Genomic DNA, 21711 nt, shown 5'->3' with positions numbered 1-21711 from the left:
GGGACAGCGGGGGCGGGGGGCGGGGCGGCACGAGTCAGTCGGACCGCGGGTACCGGAGCCGCGAGAGGCGGGACAGCAGGGACTAACGGGACCGTGGGGGTGGAGATGACAGGGGCGGTGGGGGGGGCGGTGGAGTCCGGTGGGGCAGGGGTGATCGGTGCAGGGACCGCGGGGGGGTGGGGCGGGGCGGCACGAGACAGCTGGACCGCGGGTACCGGAGCCGTGAGGTCCGGCGGCGGGGCGGGGGCCGTGCCCGGTTGCAGGCTCGCGGCGGTGAGGGGCGGGCTCGCAGCAGGAGCGGGACCCGGCGGGGTGGCTGCTGCGGGCGGCACCTTTGCGGCAAACAGCTCCACAAGCGCTCTGCAAGCCGGGACCAGCTCCGCGGCAGCCATATCCCGGCGGGAGATATTATTAAAGAGTTTAACCCCAACTGTGTCCCAGAAGTCTCTTGTAAAGACGGCGGAACGGTCAGCATTTGGGAAATTAATCAGAGTCCATTCTAAGAGGTTTTTTAGCTCCTGTTTAGGTAATTGACTTGGACCGGAGCTTAGTAAATACTTAAGTTGCTTATAGAGATGTCTGTCATGGGCAGAGTGAGTTTGTCCCATTATTGACCAGTATGATACTCACCTAGATGTCGCAGGGGGCAGGGTCCTTAATCAGAAGTCCGTCGTGGGGGGCTGGCCAGGCTCTCCACACGGCGCTCAGGACGCTGCTGTCGGGTCCCTCCTCAGAGCTCCGGTTTCAGGCGTCGCTTGGCAACCGTGCTCGGGACCTCGCAGGTGTCTCCACTCAGAGCTCCAGCGCGGGCGGTGCTGAGCAATACCCGCCTGTGCTCGGGCGCGCGGCTGGGTCCCTCCTAAGAGCTCCGGTCTGCACTGCTTAGCAGCGTGTCCGTGCTCGAGGGGTACCACGGCAAACTTCCTCAAAGAGCTCCAGGTAACCGCTGCGCAGCAGTGGCCGTCTGTGCTCGAGGACTGCCAGGCAATTTCCTCCCTCCGAGAGCTCCAGGTGATCGCTACGTAGTAACGGCTCCCCGTGCTCGAGGGCTGCCTCGGCAGAGTTATAGAGCTCCGGCTTTTACGCTGCGCAGCAACGGTATGCCGTGCTCACGACACGTTCCAGGTGGCTATAACTGGTCTTTTAGTTACCGTCCATGGCGAAGTCTCTCACAGGTGGAAGAAGCTGAATCGGGCCTTCACTCATGTTTGGGCGCCAGTTTGTCGAAACTGATCGTGAGATGATGGGTGTTGAGGGTGTGGGTTCGGTCGGGCCCGGCTGGAGACGGGCGGATGGAGGCGAGAGATCTCTATAAGCAGGTCTTTGGAGCATGCAGTTTATTGCAAAGGGCGTGGGTACAGGGGCACTGCTTAGAGCTGCCAGCTGCAGCTCCAAGCAGGCCCAAGGTGTAAGAGAGGGAGAGAGAGTGAGCGAGAGAGCTAGAGCATTACTAAGAGAGCTACTAAGAGAGTTACTAAGAGCGTTACTAAGAGGAGAAGAGCATTACTAAGAGCGTTACTAAGAGGAGAAGAGTTAAGAGAGGAGTTAAGAGAGGAGTTAAGAGAGGAGTTAAGAGAGGAGTTAAGAGAGCGAGGAGCTTGTTACAATACAATAAATCATCTTCTGTAGTGAATATTCTAATTCTCACTAGCCAATCTAATACAAGGTACAAATCCTATAGCATTTACATACAGCCTATAAGAGTTCTTACATTACCATAGAGTGTTACATTTTAACTTCTAAAAACTACTCCTTGGACCCCTTCTGCTGAGCTAGTAGGGTCTGCTCTGACCCTTGGACCTGTCTGCAAGCAGAGGGTATTGTTCAATCAAGAGGGGATTACCTTCAGCCGGCTATACCATTGTTTTCTAGTTGTTCAGTAACTAAGACTCTATATCTCAAAGATGGCCTTCATTTCGATGTCGCTCACAGTTTTCATATTCCCAAAATCTTTTGTTAGGCAATCATATTTATAAGGCTTTCCTGTTTCATCTTCCCCAACATTGAGCACTTGTGGGGCTTATCCCCATTGTGAAGCTGTTCATGGACCCTCAGCTCCAAGCTCTGGCTGGATCTCCGGCCGCCTTCCTCCTTGGACCTGCTTGGGCTGTGTTTGCAGCCCCTCCTCGTGCAGCATCTCTGGGGCTTTTCCTCCCCGTTGGATTCCTGCACCGTGGAGCCACTCAAAACGGCCTCTCCCACCAGGTTCTGCCACGGGGATTTGTCCTCTCTGGGCTCCGTGCTCAGCTCCCTGTCTGGGGGAGGAAGGACAAGGAGAGGATGGGATTTGCCTCCGTGCCACAGGGAAGGGGAAGGAGATCCCCCCCAGTCTATCCCTGGCAGGACGGCGTCGGCAGCGGGGTTGTCCTGCAGCCGGGGTGATGCTGGGCTGGGAGATGGAGCAGGAGAGAGGGGGAAAGGGGCAGTGACTTCCTCCTCACCTGCCTGGGGCTCCCGGGGCATCTTCCTCTTCTTCGCGGCCTCCTCCTCCTCCATCTGGCCACGGGTTGGCAATGGGAAATCCTGCTCTGGGGGAAAACAAGGCCTGAGCGCCCTGGGTTTGGTGGTTCCGCTGCCCGAGCCCAGCTCGAGAAGTCGCCGCTCCTTTCAGTGCCGAGGGGCCCGGACCTCACTCATCTCCAGCCTCCCCCACCCCTCCAGGCTGCAGGGGGTCCCCCGGCTCCGGAATCGCCCCCCTCCGCTCTCCCTACTCCGGGGCTCCCGCGTTCCCCCCCGGCTCTCCCGGGGATCCCCAAAACCGATATCGCCCCAACACCCCCCCCAAGGGGCATTTGCGGCTCAGCTTTGGGGTCCTGCAAGCTCCGAACATCGCCTGCCCCGCAAAAAACCCTCCCGGAGACCCCCGATGGGTTTGGGGCGAGCTCCCCCTCCCCGCTCACCTCGGGATGCGGGGGGCGATGCTGCCGGAGCCGGGGGAGCTGCGGCCTCAGCGGGCGGGCGGGGGAACCGCGCGCTTCTGCTGCTGCTCCTCCTCTTCCTCCTCCTCCTTTTCCTGCTCCTCCTCTTCCTCCTCCTCCTCCTCTCTCCCTCCTCTTCCTCCGGCTGCCCCTCCGCTCCCGCCCCGGCCCGGGCAGGTTCCGACACCCCAAAGCAGCCGCGCTGTGCCCTGGGGGGGTTCCCAAAGCGGCCCCGCCCCGCGCGGCACTGGGACCGATACTGAGAGCAGCGGGAAGGAACTGGGAGCACGATCCCTCCCAGTACGGCACTTACTGGGAGCACTGGGAGGCGACAGCGACTGGCGGCGGCTGCAGCCGGTGCTGGGCGTGGCCAAGATGAGGGCGGGGTTATGCAAAATGCAAGGGGAATACCGCGGTGTGATTGGTGGGCGTGGATGGGCGTGGCTATGGAAATAGCGGAACGTTTCCCGCCGTGCGTTTGCTGGAGGTGGGCGTGGTTATGTAAAATACGTGGGCCCTGCTCGGTGTGGCGTCAGTGCTCGTGGGCGTGGCCATGCAAATCACGCTGTCATTGCCCAGTGGTTTGTCGTTCTGGTGGGCGGGATTATGCAAATAAGAAGGCCGGTCCGCATTTAGTTGTTGGACGTGGTGTCCGGTGTCCGGTCCCGGAGCGCGGAGCCCGGTTCGGGGGGTGTCCGGTGTCCGGTCCCGGAGCGCGGAGCCCGGTTCGGGGGGTGTCCGGTGTCCGGTCCCGGAGCGCGGAGCCCGGTTCGGGGGGTGTCCGGTGTCCGGTCCCGGAGCGCGGAGCCCGGTTCGGGGGGTGTCCGGTGTCCGGTCCCGGAGCGCGGAGCCCGGTTCGGGGGGTGTCCGGTGTCCGGTCCCAGAGCGCGGAGCCCGGTCCAGGGGGTGTCCGGTCCCGGAGCGCAGAGCTCGCTCTGGTCACTCGAGGAGGGGAAGTTTTGGGGTCCCCAGAGTCCCCTGGGGTGGGTAGGGAGGGATTTAGGGTCCCCAGGAGAGGGGGCCGCCCCCCGAGCTCCCCCCACACTTTGTGCTGTCTCCAAGAATGTCCCCAAATCTACCCCCATCATGGGGGCGCGGACCCCCATCCTAATCCCGATCCCAGGAGTGGCTGACCCCGATCCCGATTGCGGGGGCGGCTGATCCCGATCCTGACCACGGTTCGGACCCCAATCCTGGCCCCAATCCCGATCCCGGGGGTGGCTGACCCCAATCCCCATCCCAGGGGCGGCTGATCCTGATCCTGACCCCGATCCTGACCAAGGTTCGGACCCCAATCCTGACCTCAGTCCCGATCCCGAGGGTGGCTGACCCTGATCCTGACCCCGATCCCGATCCTGATCCCGGTCCCGGTGCCACGTGAGCGCTGATCCCGTTAAGAGCCTTTGCCCGGGGGGGGTGACAACCATGGCCGCCCCACCGGCGCGTACTGTTCCTGTCACCGCTGCTCCTCGGGCATCGGCCTGGCCGTGGCCGTGCGGCTTCCTGGGTGAGGGGGGTGTCCCCAAATGTCCCCAACGCGGGAGGGGACACGGGATGCACCGGGAGGGGATGGGGGGGACACCCCCGGATTGTCCCCAGCACGGGAGGGGGACAAGGGACAAACCGGGAGGGGATGAGGGGACACCCCAGGACTGTCCCCAACACGGGAGGGGGTCCCCGACAGGATTTTGGGGTGTCCTTGACGGGATTTTGGGGTCTGCAGTTCTGGACACCACGCAGAACCTGTCACAGCCAGGCTTTGGGGTTCCTGGGGTGTTCCTGAGGGTTTTTTGGGACGCCCTCATGAATTTTTGGGCGTTTTTGCGGTTGCATGCGGGACCTGTGCCAGGGGATCCCTGATGGGGTTTTTAGGGTCCCTTTCAGGATTTTGGGGTCTGCAGTCTTGGCCACCATGCGGGACCTCTCCCAGCAGGTTTGGGGGTGTTCCTGATGGGGTTTTTGGGATCCCTGACAGGATTTTGGAGATTTTGGGATCCCTGGCAGCTTTTTGGGATCCTGAATTGCCCAAACTGGGCCAAGAGACACTTCAGAGACAGTCAGAGAAGTGGGTATTTGCTTTATTCAGCGCCGGATACGCGGGGGATCTCTCCTCCAAAATCACACACACACACACACACACACACACACACACACACACACGGCACTTCCTACAACACAATATTATGGGTAAAAGTCATGAATATTCATCACATTCTTCGGGCTAGGGGTGGTTATACAAATCAGTTCTTGGAAGTCATTAATATCATTAGCATAGGTGTCACACATGAGTGGTGTGTCCTGGTGGTCGCACTGAAGAAGGCTCCTCTTCTTCCTCGGGGGTCTTTCCAATGAAGATCAGTACTCTTCATCACAATGCAATTTTCACCTTTCTGGAGCATGGGCAGTCCTTTGTGGGGTGACTCAGCAGTTTCTGCGCTGGTATCAAACAGATTCTTGTTCCTCTTATCTTGACAAGATTAGGGCGAATCCTGCTTCTTAGGTTTTGTGATTAACATTTGCTGTCTCCCAATAGTTAACTGTGCTTACATGAGTTAAGTATTGATCACCCGTTTCTCAATCCCCCCTTTTTCTTTGGTCATTTGTAATTCTTTATTAATCTCGCATGTCTTGAAAGCAAGTACCCTTTTCTGCCTTGCTTCTGGGTTTGTGCTTTTGCCACGGAGCATAAGCATGGCGATTCCAAGTACATAACTGTCGCTGCTGGAGCTGCCTGGTCACTCGCAGTGACGGGTCTGATGCGCTCCAAAGACCAAGATGAAGCTGGTCTCGCCGCAAGAGGCAAAGCTCTCAGGGTGCTGAATGGTTTGCACTCGCAGGCAGAGGCAAGAAGGAAGGAGGGGACTCCAGTATAGTATCCAGGGCTTTGTTGTCCTCAGGGGGACCAGGGACCGAAGACCCCAGGAAAGGGGTTGCACAGCTTTTTACAGGGGGGTTGGACAAAGGGCGGCAACAATCTCAGGGCCAGTCGGGAAGGAGAAGGGGAGGGTTCACAGGTGGAGTGACATACAATTAGGCAATAAGGGAAAACAAGGAGAGGGGAGAAATTCAAAGGGACCAAGGGGGTCTCGAGGGGAGAAGAACTTTCTAGAAGGGGGAGGGGAAAGGGGTGGTGTACATCAAGGACTGGCAGCTAAGGCAAGGCGTATACAATGCAGCAAGGGGAGGGGAAACTACAAACTGATTGACAATGAAATGAACTGCGACAGACCAAGTACGGGGGGAAGCGTGCACGGCAACATCTCCCCTGTTTTTGTTTAAAAAAATAAAGGAAACTTAAACCTTAAACTGGGGTGCTTTGGGTTTCATCGCAGCAGATATTTCTCTGGTAGCCGCGGCTACGGCTACCTGGGTAGATCTTGTACCACTGGTACTCTTTAACGAGAAGGTTTTCTCTACTGCTGTGAGTAGGAGTCTTTTGATGCACCCAAAGAGTAAGACTAGAAGAAAGACGTTGTTAAGACCTGGAAGACTTTGAGGTTTATAAATATAAGGGGGAGTAATTGCAAGGTGCTGTACTGTATGTATGTTGGTGTTTTAATAAGTAATAAGTCATTTAATAAGTAATAAAGTAATAAAATTGCAGATGGACCATGATAGGAAAATAACTTGCTGCAGGAAAAATTCCTCAGGACAGCTGGTTATTCCCAATATCTACCACTGTAATTGAGTAAGGAGAAATGGACAACAAGCCATGTCTGATTACCAACATGCTGATGTTGTGCTCTCTTCCCCAGTCTGCTCTCAAAAGATCTGGGACTGACAAAGATGAAGGAATTTGAAGAGCTATTCTGGTTATTTCAGAGGAAGTTTAAAATGGAGAAGGGATTGGGGTGATTAGGAGGCTCTCATTACCCATCATTTTCAGTGCTGCCTTTTGTAGCAAAAATGACAAATGTGCCCTGTTGGTGTTGTGTTGGTGTTTAGATTTTCTGAGTCCCTCAGCCCTGAGCTGGGTTCCCATCCTGGTGGAACTGTCCTGCCTGGTGCTTGCAGGATGCCCTGGAACAAACCCTCTGCCCCACCATCCACAACGAGCAGAAGGGCATGAGGACAGTGCTGCGAGGATGGGCAAGGAGGGGCACTTTGCTTGGGGAGAGTGGGGCAGGAGAGGCCTTCAGTGGCCTGGCAGAGATACTCCGAGTTTTTGTTGGTTTCCATACAACAAAAGGCTTCCCCTTCCCTCAGAGATACGGAGTGATGCTCTTTGCCGGCTCCTCCTTTCTCTCCTGCCTTCCTTTGCCTGCTCTTTTTCTCTCCCAGTGTTTCCCTTTGCCCAGGGCAGCTCCCAGCCAAAGACCCTCCCCTGATGTTGTTTTTCCCCAATCCAGGGGCTAAAGCAGCCCTGGATGAAGTTATGGAGGCTGGCAGTGAAATGTCACTGTAAGATCTTGCTCCATTTGGGTTTCAGCCCCTTCAGAGCTTTGCCTTCAAGGCCAGGAACATCTTTTCCTCGCTGGGAACTGGAATTCCAGCTGATTGCAGTGTGTGCCATGGATCCCAGAGGGGCATTCCCGAGGCTCCCAGGCTGCTGGTCCTGCCGTGCCTCCCAAGGGAGCTGTGCAGGGCCAGGGGACAAGGTCCAGTAGCTGGGAGGGCTCCCAGAGTAGACAGCAAAGGCTGCTTTGCTGCACATTCTCCAGCTGGAAGCAGAGGGAAGAAGGGAAGGGAGTCCCGGACAGAATCCCGGCATGCTTGTGGCTGGAAGGGACCCTGCCCATGGGTTAGGATGCCAAGAGGGAGAGACACCTGTGCCCCAGGGAAGGTGCAAGTGAGACCATATGAGGGCAACAAACGGATTTTATTGGACATGCATTTTATTGAACAACAAATGGGAGGGATGGGATTCTAGAGGATGTGTGGATGTGTATTTTAATTTGATATTCTTCTTCTTATTACTAGTTCCTATTTCATCTTCTTCATCTAAGTCTTCTTCTTTTCCTTCTTCTTTTTAATTAGTTCTACTACTCTTGCTTCTTCTTCTTCTTTGTCTTACTCTTATTCTTCTTATTCCTATTTTCATTTTTCTTCTTATTTACTACTACTATTTCTTCTTTATCATATTCTTCTTATTCTAATTAATCTTATTCACTTGTTATGCTTATTCTTTTCTTTTTCATATTCTTATTGCTTACTACTATTTCTTCTTCCTCTTCTTCTTCTTCTTCCTATGCTCTTATTAATCTTATTCAACTTACTATTTTTATTAATATTCTATTCCTTTTTCTTCTTCCTCCTATTTACTACTGCTATTTCTTTGTCATCACAACATTCCTATTCCTATTCTTTTTTCCTGTATGAGGAGTTTTTCTTAATTTTTGTTTGTTTTTTTTTTTTTTTTTAACCCATTACTATTTCTTAAAGTCAACTTGCATTTGTTGAGTCAATGTCCTGCAGCCATGTCCGTTGCCTTTGGTGCCACCAGGGGAGGTTCAGATTCAATATCTGAAGCAGTTTTTCCTTGGCAGAGGCGTGAGGCACTGGAAGAAGTTTTCCAGGGCGGTGGTGGAGTCCTTGTCTCTGCAGTGTTCAGGAGCTGTGCAGATGTGGCCCTCGGGGACGCGGTTTCGGGGCGACGCTGGCTCTGCCAGGGTGCCAGTGGCAGCGGGTGCCCGGCAGGGTCTCTTGGTGACTCTCTGGGCTTCCCCGCCGAGCGCGCCGGCACCGAGCGCGCTCCACGGGCGCTGCTTGGGGCCGGCCACGCCGGTGACTTTGGGCACCGGGGAGACGCCCCCGGCACGGCCCAAAGCAGCCGGGGCAGCTGAGGCTGCGGGGCCCGTCCAGGCCGAGGCCGCCCCGGGCCGGGCGGGCGCTACTCCCGCGTCCGCGGCGCCAGGCAGCGGCAGCGGAACAGCGCCCGCAGCGCCCGCAGCGCCCGCCTGAGGCGGCCGGGCCGCTTGCTGGGGGCAGCCGGCTGGGCAGCCGAGGGGCCGCGGGGGCTGCGCGGGGCAGGCCCCGGCTCCTGCCAGGCCAGCACAGGACAAGCTGCGGGTCCCGTGGCGGCTCGGCCTCGCAGGGCAAAAAGCGAGGCACAGAGCGGCTGCCGTGCCCGGCGCTCGGCCCAGGCCTCCCGAGGGACGGGCGCCGGGAGCCCGTCTGCCGCAAGAGCTGCCAGGCTTCGGCGCCCGCCTTCTTCGCGCAGCTCGAGGACGCCGAGTCCGTCCCAGGCGGCGGCCTTCGGCAGCGAGGGCGGGACCCCGAAGCTGAAGATGCACGTGTATTGCCAGGTGCTCCGTGTGAGGTCTCTGTCGCTGCCATCTTCCTCTATGGAAACCTCTCGGTAGATGTACTCTTCCCACTCATTGAGCTCTGCGTGGCACGGCTCTGGCTCGATGCCGTCATCCCCGTCAGAGGGGTCTTGGGAGCTGCTGACCTCTCCTTGGGACAGCTCTGGCTTTGCCGCACCTTGGCACTCTTGGGACAGCTCAAGCTGGGTGTGGTATTGGCAGTCTTCATTGTCTCCAGCTGAGGTCCGCTCCTCGCTCCCTTTCTCTGCCAGGAGTGACCCCCTGTCTGCCTCCTGGCCCCTCACCCTTCCTTCGCCCTGCTGGGACAACTTTGGGTCATTCCCCTCTTCTTTCCCTTGGGACAGCTCCTGGACTTTCACTCTCTGTTCCCACTGGTAGAGCAGTTGCTGTGCCCCATCTCCCCACTGCACGCTCACACCCATCTTCCACGGGTTCAGCCCTTGGTGACTCCACACTCCGCACAGGGACACGTCCTGCACTGGCCCTGCTGGTACCCACTGGGACAACTCACGGCCTGTCGCCTCTTCCCACAGGCGAAGCTCTTGGGGCCGAGTGTCTCTCCCCTGGCAAGGCTCCTCATCCATGCCAGGTTTCCTCTCCGCCTCCTTGATGACAAAGGGCCCCTGCTCCTCTTCAGTGTCTCTCTGGGGCCTGACTGAGGCACTCTCTGCCCCCACCAAGTGCCAGCTGAGGGTCTGGTCTTGCAGCCCACTGGGCACAGGGGTGGCTGGCTGGGAGGAGTTGGGGTTTGCCTTGTCCTCTTCCATCTCTCAGGTCCTGTAGCACAGAAGGATCACGGGAGCTGCTTCCTTCTGCGAGAGTGGCTCTCACTGGACTGGGCACTCCAAGGTTCTGTGCCCCTTAGATACCCTCGGCCAGGGCTCTGTGATGTCACAAGGGTCTCTGGGCACCCCCATGTTCCGCATGGCCAAGGGCCCTGACATCATGCACCTGTGTCACAAAGGGCTGTACCCGGCGCCCCTTCAGCAGCCGAGCCTGCACTGAGCAGGCCCTGGACTTGGGCACTTGTAGCCCCTGGCCTCTGTGAGGCTTTGGCCACGGTCCCACTCAACAGCCCAATCCCCACACTGCAGAGCCCTGGCTTTGGCGGGTGGGCTACTCAGGGCATGAGCCATTGGCCAGATGGCCGCAGCCAGGGACTTGGGGGCATTGGCTCCATGTGCAGCTGCAGGCCGGGGACGAGGGGTGTCCCTCAGGGCTCTGCCTTGGCCCTGGGGCTCTTTAGTGGCGTCCCCGATGACACAGGCAGGGGCTCGAGCTCCCCCTCAGCACGTTTGCAGGGGACGGGCAGCTGAGCGTGGCAGGGGCACCATGGCCGGATTTGGCCGTGCACAGGGACCTGGGCAAGCCTGAGAAGTGGCACAACGAGAACCTTACGAGGCCTCACAAGGCCAAGTGCCGGGTGCTGCACCTGGCCTGGGGTGATCCCCAAGTCCCGGATTCATCCAGGCCGGAAGAGACCTTCATATCCCTCAGTTTGGCGCTGCCTCCGTGGCCGCTCCCAGCACCTCCAGAAGCAGCACTGGCTGGGCCTTGGGGTTTCTGGTGCCCTTGCCCACTTCCAGCAGGGCTGGTGTAGTGGGTTGAGCCTGAGTTGATGGACAGTCTTTTAGACTAATGATGCTTCTCACAATTTACATCTTTAGACCATACGGAAAGCCGGGAATTCCTTTTGTTCCAGCTTGCCTGCCGGAAGATGGAAGGGGGCCTTGGAGGCTCCGGGCCCCGCCGGGTCAGGGCCCCTGCACCCCCTCCTTTCCCAACGCCGCAGCACAGACCCTGTGTCACTGCTGGGGGGGAACTGTCCCAGAGCCGCAGGCAGCTAAAGCCAGCCATGGAGTGCCACACAGCTAAACCCATCCGGCGCGGCTCCCTGGCACCGGCGGGTCCCTCTCCTCTCCACGCGGGGCCGGCGGAGCCAGCGGGAGCCGGCGGAGCCTCCTGTCTGCAGCCAGCACACTCCGCGCTGAACTGAAGAGGACACCACGCAGCCAGCAGCACAAAGGGAGCCAGGCTTTCTCCACCGTAGAGCCCGAACAAGAACACTCTTCAACGTGGCGGCTTCGGAGTCAGAGAGAAGAGAAAGTGAGTCCTGTGGGACGGAGCTGGAAATGGCGACGGGAGAAAAGAGGGCGGGGCCGCGATTCTCGTGCGCAGCTTAAAAAACTTCCTGCAGGCCGTGGTAAGAAACTGTAATATCACAAACTGTTTGTCTCTTTGATCCATTTGGAGTACATGGAGGGATGGAAAGTTCACCTGTGGCCCATGAAACTTATGAAAAGTGCCTATGCCAGGCTATATAGAAGTATTGAGAGGCTTTTAGAGACCTCCTGTCACAAAAAAAAACCCCTTTGTGTTCAGGCCAAAGTAATTCATCCTTAAAAAGATTAATAACCCCATGTGATGGCCCCTGTCTGGCAGTGTGAAGGAACTGGGAGATTTTTCAGGGCAGAGATGTTTTACACCACAGCAGATTGTTTCTTTCCGGGCGGGTCTGCTGTTGGTGGCACTTTGGGAACCACGTGATGCAGAAGAAAACCCTTTTTTCCTTAAGCATAACAAACAGACTTTTCAAGAACTGCAACACTGACTAAAATCCCATGTAATGTTATCCTTTCTGCGAGTTGGGTAAAAGGAGGGAAGTGCTGGAAGAGAGGGGAAGTTTGCTTGAATTTCTTGTTATTTCTTTTTACTTTTAATTCTGTTGGTAATAAAATTTTTCTTTGTACAGCAACTGTTTAAGTTTGAACCTGTTTTGCCTTGCAGCTCTCTAGTTTTCCTCAATATTTTCTTATTTTCCCCTTATGAAAAATAACAGATTTCATGTGCTTGATGCTCAGCTGCGTCAAACCACGACAGGCAGAGCCCTGGTGCCTCCTGAGTGATCCATGTTTGGATCCAGTGTCCTGGGTTTGCATGGCCAGGCTTTGGAAATAGGGGGCCTCCAGGGGTGGCTTCCATCAGCAGCTTCCAGAAGCTTCCCCCGTGTCCGGCTCCTGTTCCGCCCCGCCCCTGAAGGCGAGGGTAACCCAGGGTCTGGTTCATGGCTCCCCTGGGGCAGATTAGAGTGAAACAACAGTGAAAGATCTGTGTTTATAAATATATCTCTGTAGGGTTTATTTCAGAACAGTTTGGTTGCTGTGTGAAGGGGGTTTGGAGCCCTTTTGGTTACCATCTCCAGTAATATTAAAAGCATAAAAGTAACACTTAGGAAACGTGTAAGGGCAAAGAAAGTATGAGAGTAGAAGGATACTCAAGAGATCGGCCTAGAAGCGTAGGCAGCTTCGGCTTGGAGTGTTCTGAGAGAAGTGAGCTGCCCTCGTGAGAGGGGAGTGGATTGAGGGCACTGGGGAGGCACTGGGAGGGCACTGGGAGCGACTGGGAATGGAGCGCGCGGCACTGGGAGGCCGAGTCCAGCACGGGGCACTCGGCGCTGCGGGTCTGCCTGGCAACTGATGAGTCATCAGAGAGACGCGCTCTGATTGGCTGAGGGGCTGAGGGCTGGGATGGACACGCGCGGGGGCACTGGGAGAGACTGGGATGGACTGGGAGAGACTGGGATGGACTGGGAGAGACTGGGATGGACTGGGATGGACTGGGAGAGACTGGGAGAGACTGGGATGGACTGGGATGGACTGGGACACCTCAGGGGAACCTGGAAGGACAAGAGGCCCCGGGGATGGGCACCAGGGGGGCTGAGGGGCTCCAGGCTCATCCCCAGGGCAGGGCCCGAGGGGACTCGCTCTGCCCGACGTTCTGCACCTCTGCGGGCCGCGAGCAACGGGGCAACGATGTCGCGGTGGTGCCGGCAGAGCCTGTCCGCCAGAGCCCGTTTGTACCCCAGTCTGGCTGGATGGCTGTTCCAGCACTGCGCCTGTTTCTCCCCACACGGGCTGTCCCCCACAAACAGCCCCACATCGCTGGCGAGTGCAGTTGCTGCTCCCGCTGTCAGATGCTCCTCTGCACCAACCTCACCCGCTCGGTGCCCTTAATGAAGTGACACTCGGACTTCATCATCCCCTGGAACACCCCTGTGTGTGCGGGACACAGCTCAGGGGGTGCCCCCCTGCAGCCCCCAGCACGCCCAGAGCTCCGGGAGCCACCCCGGATCCCCGCTCCGCACCCCCTGTGCCCCACGGCCGCCACGGGACCCTCCTGCCCGTGCTCGGACTTCCTCTTTTCCACTCTTTTCCCTATTTCACATCCCCTCTCCCACCATTTCCAGCCACTCCCCAGAGGAGTTTTGGACTCCCATTCCCCCCTTTTCACCCTTTCCACCCTTTTCCCCCACCATCCCCCAATCCCCAGCCCACTCCCGCTCAGTTTTCGGGTCCCATCCTCCACTTTTCCCCACTTTCCCAGCCCCTCCCACCCGTTTCTCCCCCACTCTTCAGCCCCCTCCTGCTCTTCCTTTGAGGGTCCCCTCCAGCTCTCACTCATTTTAGGGGTCCCATCACCCCTTTTTCCCCTTCTCCCCCCCTTTCCCATCACGTCACGCCAACCCCGGCTCACCTGAGAGCTCCACGCCCGCAGCCGGGGGGGCTCCCAGCACCACCAGTGCCACCAGTACGGCCCCAGCTGCCACCACTCGCCCCATGGCCAGCGCTGGCCACGATTTTGATTGGCTATGGGGCTTTAGGGATGCTGCAGCCCCGGGGTGGAATTTTTTGGGAGGGGGAACCTCGGGGTGCGGGGCAGGTGGGAGCTCAGCTGTGCCCAGAAATGTGTCCCCAGGGACGCGGGATCTCAGGGGTGCCCATGGCCTGGGGTGACGCTGGCCCGGTGCCAGGCACCCACCAAAGCCACTCTGCCCCTGCCCCCCGCAGCCGCACAGGGGAGAGAAAATGGAACCGAGGGTTCCTGGCTGGGGATAAGGACTGGGAGAGATCCCTCAGCAAACACCGGAACAGGCACAACAGGCTCTAATTAGAGATATTAATTAAATTGATGACACCGAAAAAATAACATCAGGAGAATGAGAAGGAAAAGAAGACCCTTAAAAACACCCTCCTCCTCCTCCCTCCTTCCCAGGGGTTGTGGGGGCATCTCTGCATCCGGCACCTCTCACTTTGGAGCCACCAGGGATTGGCTCTGCCAGACATGGAGGAAGCTTCCAGATCCAACAGACCCAGCCTGGGCACAGGGAGGGAATTTATTACCAACCAAATCCCAGCAGCACAAGGAGAAGGCAAAGAAATCTCTCCAACACCTTCCCCCCACCCAGCGCGGATCACCCGGAACGGGGGTCACCAGGGCTCTGCCCCACGGGGGTCACTGGGGATCATCCAACGCCGATCCTCCCACAGGGGATGGAGCTGGAGCAGCGCACGAAGCTCTTCCCGCACTCGGGGCACTCGCAGGGCTTCCCTTAGCGGTGCCTCCGTTGGTGTTGGATCAAGTTTGAGCTGTGTGAGAAGCTCTTCCCACACTGGGGACACTCGTAGGGCCTCTCCCCAGTGTGGATGCGCCGGTGGGTGATGAGGGTGGAGCTGTGTTTGAAGCCCTTCCCGCAGTCGGGGCAGCGGAAGGGCCTCTCATCCGTGTGAATGCGCTGATGTTGGAGGAGGTGGGAGCTCCTCTGAAACCTCTTCCCACACTCAGAACACTCGTAGGGCCTCTCCCCAGTGTGGATGCGCTGGTGTGCCCTCAGGGTGGAGCTCCACCCGAAACTCTTCCCACAATCCAAGCACTCATAAGGCCGTTCCCGGTGTGGACCACCTGGTGCTGGAACAGCTCGGAGCTGCTGGTGAAGCCCTTCCCACACTCCCCACACTCATAGGGCCTCTCCCCAGTGTGAATCTTCTGGTGCCGGATCAGGCTGGAGTTCCGTCTGAAGCCCTTCCCACATTCCAAGCACTTGTGGGGCTTCTCCTCACCCTGAGGGTTCTCCCCCAGCTCCGAGCTCCCCCTGGATCTCCGGCCGCCTTCCCGGCACAGGGGGGCTCTTTCCTCCTTGGATCTCTCTGGGCTGCGTTTGCAGCCCCTCCTCGTGCAGCATCTCCGGGGCTTTTCCTCCTCCTCCATCCGGCCACGCCTTGGGAATGACAAATCCTGGATTGGGGAAGAAACAAGGGGTGAGTGCCTTGGGTTGGGGGCTTCTCCTGCCCAGGTCCATCACCGGGCATCTTGTGTCTGTAAAAATCTCAAAAACACAGAGACTCAGCCCAAAAGTCCCCCAGACATTAAGACACAGACCCAAAACTACCAAAACATCAAGATTCAGAGAAAGCTCCCTCCAAAATATAAACATTCAGCCCCCACAAAAAAAAACCAAAGCACCAACAGGGAAACCAAGAAACCTCAGAAACACCAAGATTTACCCCCTGGAAAATCGTGGATCCCCCTCCCTGATCACCTGCTGGATGGGGGGGGGCAACACTCCTGGGGCTGGAGGGAGGCTGCAGATACAGCGAGTGCTGGAACCTTGGGGTGCCTCCTCGTCCTGATCCTCCTCCTCCTCCTCCTGAATCCCTACTCTTCCTCACGGTCCTCTTCCTCACACTATTCCTTCTTCTGCAGAATCCCACCTGCTGCTCCCACGGGCATCGTTTCACCATTCTGGTCTCCAGCCCTGCTCCTCCAGCCTTTCTCCTGCTCCCCCCAGGCCCAGCACCCAGCCCTGGCTCGCTCTGCCCCCCAGAGCTCTCGGATCGCACAGCACGAGCAGCGATGCAGCTGCGGCAGCTCGGGCTGGGGCAGCGCTGGGCTCTCGGCCGCTCCTGCCCGCACTCGGCCCCCGCCGCAGCCACTTCTGCCAGCACAGCACGGCCCGGCCCGGCCTTGGCGCTCCCCCCCTCCCACCTCCCCAAATTCCCCTGGCGGGGGGCGCCAAGGCCGGGCCACACGTGGGCTCCAGCTGGGGAGCGCCGGGCGCTGCGGCTCTGCCTGGCAACTGCTGAGTCACCAGCGCCGCGCCTTCTGATTGGCTGAGCGCTGCCTGAGGGCCGCGCCTGCACCAAGGGGGGACACCCTGCTCCAGGGGGGATGTCCCGAAAACCGGGCACCCCCAGCGAACCAACAACACCAACGCCTCCTTACAAACACATCCTCTGAATCTGCTCGGACACAGCCACACGCACTTGCACACAAGCAAGTGACAGCACAAACCAGCAGCTCCACAAAATGGCACTGACTGACACACACTGCTGCTCAGCCAAGCTCCTGCTCAATTCCTCAACTTCCAGAACAACAACAAAGCCTGAACAGAACCATGGACATCGTTTCCTAATCAAAAGGGGACAATGCTGAGGCAGTTTGCACATTCTCCCAGAGCTAATTAAGGACATGGACACCCAGCACGGGTAAAAAGGGAAGTCGAGAAGGGGTCTCAGCAACAGGGGACGGATGGTGTTGGTGTGCTGGGAAGGGATTGGTTGAAGGGAGTGTGCAGGAATATGGTTAAGGCAAACAGCAGCAGGAGGAATCTATGTGGTAAGAAAGGAAAAGGAAGATGGAAAAGAGGAGGAAGAGAAAAAAGTGAGGACTGGGATGCTTTTCAGCACCATCTTATCCTCAACATTTGCCAGCTGATCCAGATCTTTTGTATCCCCGCGTTCCAGGACAGGACAGAAAAAGAAGTTCAGGATTTTAGGGTGTTTCTCTGTGGTGGGGAGCAGCAGGACAGGGCAGCACGGGCTGGGGGCCTGTGGGGAGCTGTGGGGCCGGGCCGGGGCTGTGGGGCAGCCAGGGCTCAGCGCCGGGCACTGCCTGACCCCAACACCCCCCGGGCAGGGCCGGCAGTGGCCCCCGGCCCCCAGGAGGCTGCGGGATGTGGAAGGATCAGGATTTTCTTTCAACGATCTTGTTTGGGTCACTGGAGAAACGAATGATTTTGCAGAAAGCTCAGCAGCTGTCAGAGGATGAGCACCCACGGACAGTGAGATGCCACGGGTACGGCTGCTGCCATTGGCTTTGGCAAGAAGAAGAGCCAGATCCAGGGCAGATATTCAATTATCTCCCTGGAATTGAGGTTTGCAATTCCTCACCCTGCGAATTCCCGACCTAGTGGGGGGTGGAGATCAGGGATGTCTGTTTCAAGCAGTCTGTGGCCAGAATCCTGTCTCTTGTGAAATCTCTTCCACAGGAAGCTCGGCTGGCACAGACCCTGCCTGGGGACTTTAAGGGATGTTACACCACTCAAGGGAGATGAGCTTAACATCTCAACAGACTGGGAATAGCCCAAAAGATACCCAAAAGATAACGCCCATCAACAGAACATCAACGCCCATCAGCAAACATCAAGGAACAGCTACCCCAGACACTGCCCCCGGCACAGCTGGAGACCCCTGCTCTGGAAAAGGCTGAGAAGGAAATCAAGGAGTGTGGACCTAATGAACATCAGAGGCCAAGCAATCCGGGGCCAACAGGAAACCAAATACTAAGAACTACCCAACTTGGAACCAATGAACATTAAACCTACGGATTTCGATGGGTTTAGACTGCATCAAGGTGAGGAAAAATTGAGTAAAACTCGTGTGCCATGGAATGATTTTCTCTGCACACCTGGGCTATGTGTGCATGAAATGATTTCTGTTGCACATCCTGGCCAGAATAAAGTAATGCCTTGATCCTCTAACACTAAAAAGGTCGTTGGAGAGTTTTTGATCTTCCAGGAGTTTTGTTGACAAGATTATATCACTAGAATTTTTTTTCTTAATAATCCTACTCTGACATTGTATGCTGGGTTTGGGCCAGGGGTGTGAGAGTCAATTTTTATTCTTAGGGGGAAAAGTCGCAAAAATCTTTATTGGTTTAGGCGTTTTTCTGTGTATGTGTGTGCGTGGCTGTTAGTGATGGGAGAATTTTAGAATGGGTTTTTCAATGTTCACCTGTAAGCTGCATTTTGCAAAACTGGAAGAGGTTTAAAGATGACCCATTAACTCATAAAGAGCTAAAAAAACATAAGAAAAAGAAAAAGAAAAAGAAAAAGAAAAAGAAAAAGAAAAAGAAAAAGAAAAAGAAAAAGAAAAAGAAAAAGAAAAAGAAAAAGAAAAAGAAAAAGAAAAAGAAAAAGAAAAAGAAAAAGAAAAAGAAAAAGAAAAAGAAAAAGAAAGCAGCTGGGGGGGAGGGCACTTGTGAGTCACCTGATGGTTGCCCTGGAGGAGAAGCTTCCTTCCAAGCAGCCAGCAGAGGAGCTTTAGAAATGCAAATTAACTCTGCTGCGGGAAGTGTGCACAATGTCCCAGGCTCTCCTTGCCTGCCAGAGGAATTGGCCTGATTCCTTCTGCCCCTCACCCCAAGCTCTGCCTCCCTGCACAGACGGAATTTGCATCGCGAAAGGCAGAGCCCACACTGAGCATCTCGGACCCTGCAACAGAAATCCCTGAAGCTCCAAAGGAAAACAGCAAACGGAGAATGCTGGGAGAACTTCACTCACAAAAGCGGGGGGGGAATCATCCCTCTCCCCACTCCAACATCTGCTGGCACTGTCTGGGTTATACAGGGTGGGTTTGACCACTGGGCTGCTTTTGCTGCCACAAGGTCAGCGAAATCACTTGGGAATCCAAGGATGTGATGATTTAATCAGAGAAAAGCGGTCAATTGATGCATCCCTGGCATTTTTGGGAGCGCCCAAAAATGGGGAAAAGATGAACGGCCACCAGAACAAATCCTACAACACCATGGAGCAGCCCCTGGGAACGCAAACGAATTCATACCAGGTGCCAGAGAACCCAGTGATCATTTCAATGCATCATTAGATTACAAGCTGTCCTCCAAATCATAACCAAGCACACAGCTCCAGCTCCTGACCTTCTCACCCACCAATCCACTCCCATGAGCAACGCCCCATTTCACCCTGGGATGGCATCAGATCCTCTTTCAGCAGAAGAACCAGGAGGTTGTGGAAAATTAAATGACTCAAACTGCTCTTGGCAAAGATGTTACAAAAAGGATAGGATATTGGATTTTAGAAGTAGTAAGGCTAAGGCTCTGCTAGGCTGTAAGGCCTCAGGTGTAGAAATAGTTCTCTGGGGAAACAGGAATAGAATGTACTGGGTGGGGAGGTTAGGAATAGTGAATTAGCTGGGCATGGTGAACCCGTTAGTGAATTAGCTGGGCATGGTGAACCCGTTAGTGAATTAGCTGGGCACGGTGAACCTGTCTAAAAGTAAATTGTTCTGGGTTGATATATGTTGCATGCAAGGGGGATTTCAGTGGTAGGAGCTCGTTGAGCATTATCTAAGACTAGACAACCATAGAGAGATATGGCGTAGGGTATGATTATCAATTGTTAATCCTTGTGATGTATGTTTTACTTTGAAGATTAAATCTTGTATGTGTGCCAATGTTTGAAACTGTATAAAGAGCTGAGTGAAACGATAGGCCTTTGGGAAGCCTGATTTGGGACACTAGTCCCCAGGTCCCCGGGCCCTGAATAAAGCACCGCATAAACTGACTCTCTGTTGGTTTGTGTTTGTGGTCGGTGGGCAACAGTTTTCTGGCGACCGCGGCAGGACTCCGGGGGTCGTAGGGGCGGTTCGCGGGGTGATCTGCTCCGTGCCGGCACCAGGTGATTTCTGGGGAGACATCAGCCCGTGCCCGACCCCGCGTCCGACGGACAACCGTGAGGTAAGCCCACAAGGTGCTTTATTCCTTTTAAACCGGTGGTGGTAGCCTGCCCGGTAAGACGAGTCTCTACTCGCAGGGTTGGGGCATTGGTTTGGATTATAAAGCCTAGGCGCTGGCCGTCAGACAGAGCGAAAGCTTTGCAGAGCCAGCCCTTGCTTCTCGCGGCGACGAGATAAGCAAGGAGGGAATTGGATATTGTGGTAATTGGTATTGGTATTAGTCTGTGTGTTACTAGGTGTGTGTGTGTTATTGTGTGGTTGCATACCTCTGGAATGATGCCGTTGCGGGTGTTTCGGGCTTTGTCAAGTTCAGATAAGGATATTCCGGAGGATTCTCCCCTCGGGTGTTTGCTAAGTCATTGGAAGGAGGGTAAATTGGGACGGGAGCTGCGGAAAAGGGAATTGATTGATTATTGTAATAAGGTATGGCCTGAATATGAAACTGGGGGGATGCAGTGGCCGTGGAATGGCACTATTAATTCTGAAATTATAACCTCCATGATGCGGTACCTACGGGAAAATGAGAAGTGGGATGAGATACCCTATTTGGATTTGTTCTATCAGCTAATAGGAAAAAAGGATTGGCAGAGGAAATGTGGAATGATGGTGTTAGAAACGGAACCAGAAGAATGCGTGGGTTGTAAAGAGCGAAGGGTACGGTTCTCTGAGCCTGAGGAGGATGTGTCTTTGTTGGTATCACCATCCGACCCAATCAACCTCCCCCTCCCGGACTCAGATTCTTCGGAAGAGGAATCTGACTCCGAGGAAGGAGAGAGGGAACGATCCCGAACTCCCGAACCCAGGGAGAGAGGGAGGGAACAATCCCGAACTCCACTCTCCCAGCGTACTCGCAGAGGGCGTCTGGACAGGGGAAAAAGCGCTTCTCGAGCACATCTAATGGCCCCATTGCGAGAAGCAGTTGGACCAACAGGGGATCGGGTCAGAGTGAAAGTTCCGTTTTCCCCCAATGATTTAATAATTTGGAAGCAATCTGCTGGAGCTTATAGAGAAAATCCTGAAAAGGTGGCTCGGGTGGTGAAAATGGTAATAAAGACACAGAATCCGGACTGGAATGACCTACAGGTGTTGCTAGACTCGATAATGGATTCTACGGAAAAGGAGATGGTATTTAAAGCTATGTCTAATCGGGCAAGGGACATGATTCAGTTGCAAGCACCAGCACTACAAGGAATAGGGAATGTGAATGAAATAGTACCAAGGGAAGATCCAGAATGGAACCCTAATTTGGCAGAAGAGTATCATAGGTTGCAGGTTTATCAGGAGCTGTTGGTGGAAGGAATTCAGAGGGGAATCCCAAAGACTTTAAATTGGTCTAAGTTGTATGCGGTAAGACAGGATAAGGCAGAGTCACCATCTGCGTTCTTGGAGAGGCTGAAAGAAATAGCACGGAGGTATACAGACTTAGACGTGGAATCGGAGGCAGGAAAACTACAAATGGCCTTGATATTTATGGGACAGTCACAGGAGGATATTAGGAGGAAGCTACAAAAGCTAGAAGGGAATGACACTCGGGACTTGGAGAAAATGCTTGAAGTAGCATGGAAAGTGTATAATAATAGAGAAAAAGAGGCAGTAAAGAAGCAACAAGCAAGCATGTTGGCAGTGTTACAACAGGCAAGTCAGATGAATGTGAGAGGCCGGGGGAGGGGACGAGGCAGAGGAAACGGGGGCATGGGAAGAGGTGGTTTCGGAGGTTTTGTGAATCAGAATGTAGGGAATCAGATGATGGGTAGGGGTAGAGGTAAATTGGGGCCCAATCAGTGCGCCCGATGCTTCGCCGAAGGTCATTGGAAGAATGAGTGCCCCCTCAATTTGGGGATGGGGACACCGATGAGTAACTTTCCAGGAAGGAATCCCATAAATCAGGGAATGAACGCGAATGATGGGTTAAACCCTTTCGCGCCAGGACCACAAGGT

The 21711-nt window shown here is 55.6% G+C and overlaps 1 protein-coding gene and 1 pseudogene across 1 annotated transcript in view; both read right to left on the bottom strand.

Moving 5' to 3' along the window:
- Nucleotides 1–3281, bottom strand: part of LOC138101927 (uncharacterized) — a 958962-nt gene extending 955681 nt beyond the window's left edge. Inside the window, 3 exon segments of the mRNA XM_068999675.1 lie at nucleotides 2003–2255; nucleotides 2442–2528; nucleotides 3232–3281. Of these exon segments, the coding sequence (XP_068855776.1) occupies nucleotides 2003–2255; nucleotides 2442–2496 (308 nt within the window). The 5' untranslated portion in view covers nucleotides 2497–2528; nucleotides 3232–3281.
- Nucleotides 3282–14165: 10884 nt separating this feature from the next.
- LOC138101861 (zinc finger protein 850-like) overlaps nucleotides 14166–21711 on the bottom strand; it is a 192789-nt pseudogene continuing 185243 nt past the window's right edge.

The sequence above is a fragment of the Aphelocoma coerulescens genome, unplaced genomic scaffold (genome assembly GCF_041296385.1).
Source record: "Aphelocoma coerulescens isolate FSJ_1873_10779 unplaced genomic scaffold, UR_Acoe_1.0 HiC_scaffold_56, whole genome shotgun sequence".
Taxonomy (NCBI): Eukaryota; Metazoa; Chordata; class Aves; order Passeriformes; family Corvidae; genus Aphelocoma; species Aphelocoma coerulescens.
This window is presented reverse-complemented; position numbering and strand designations above follow the sequence as displayed.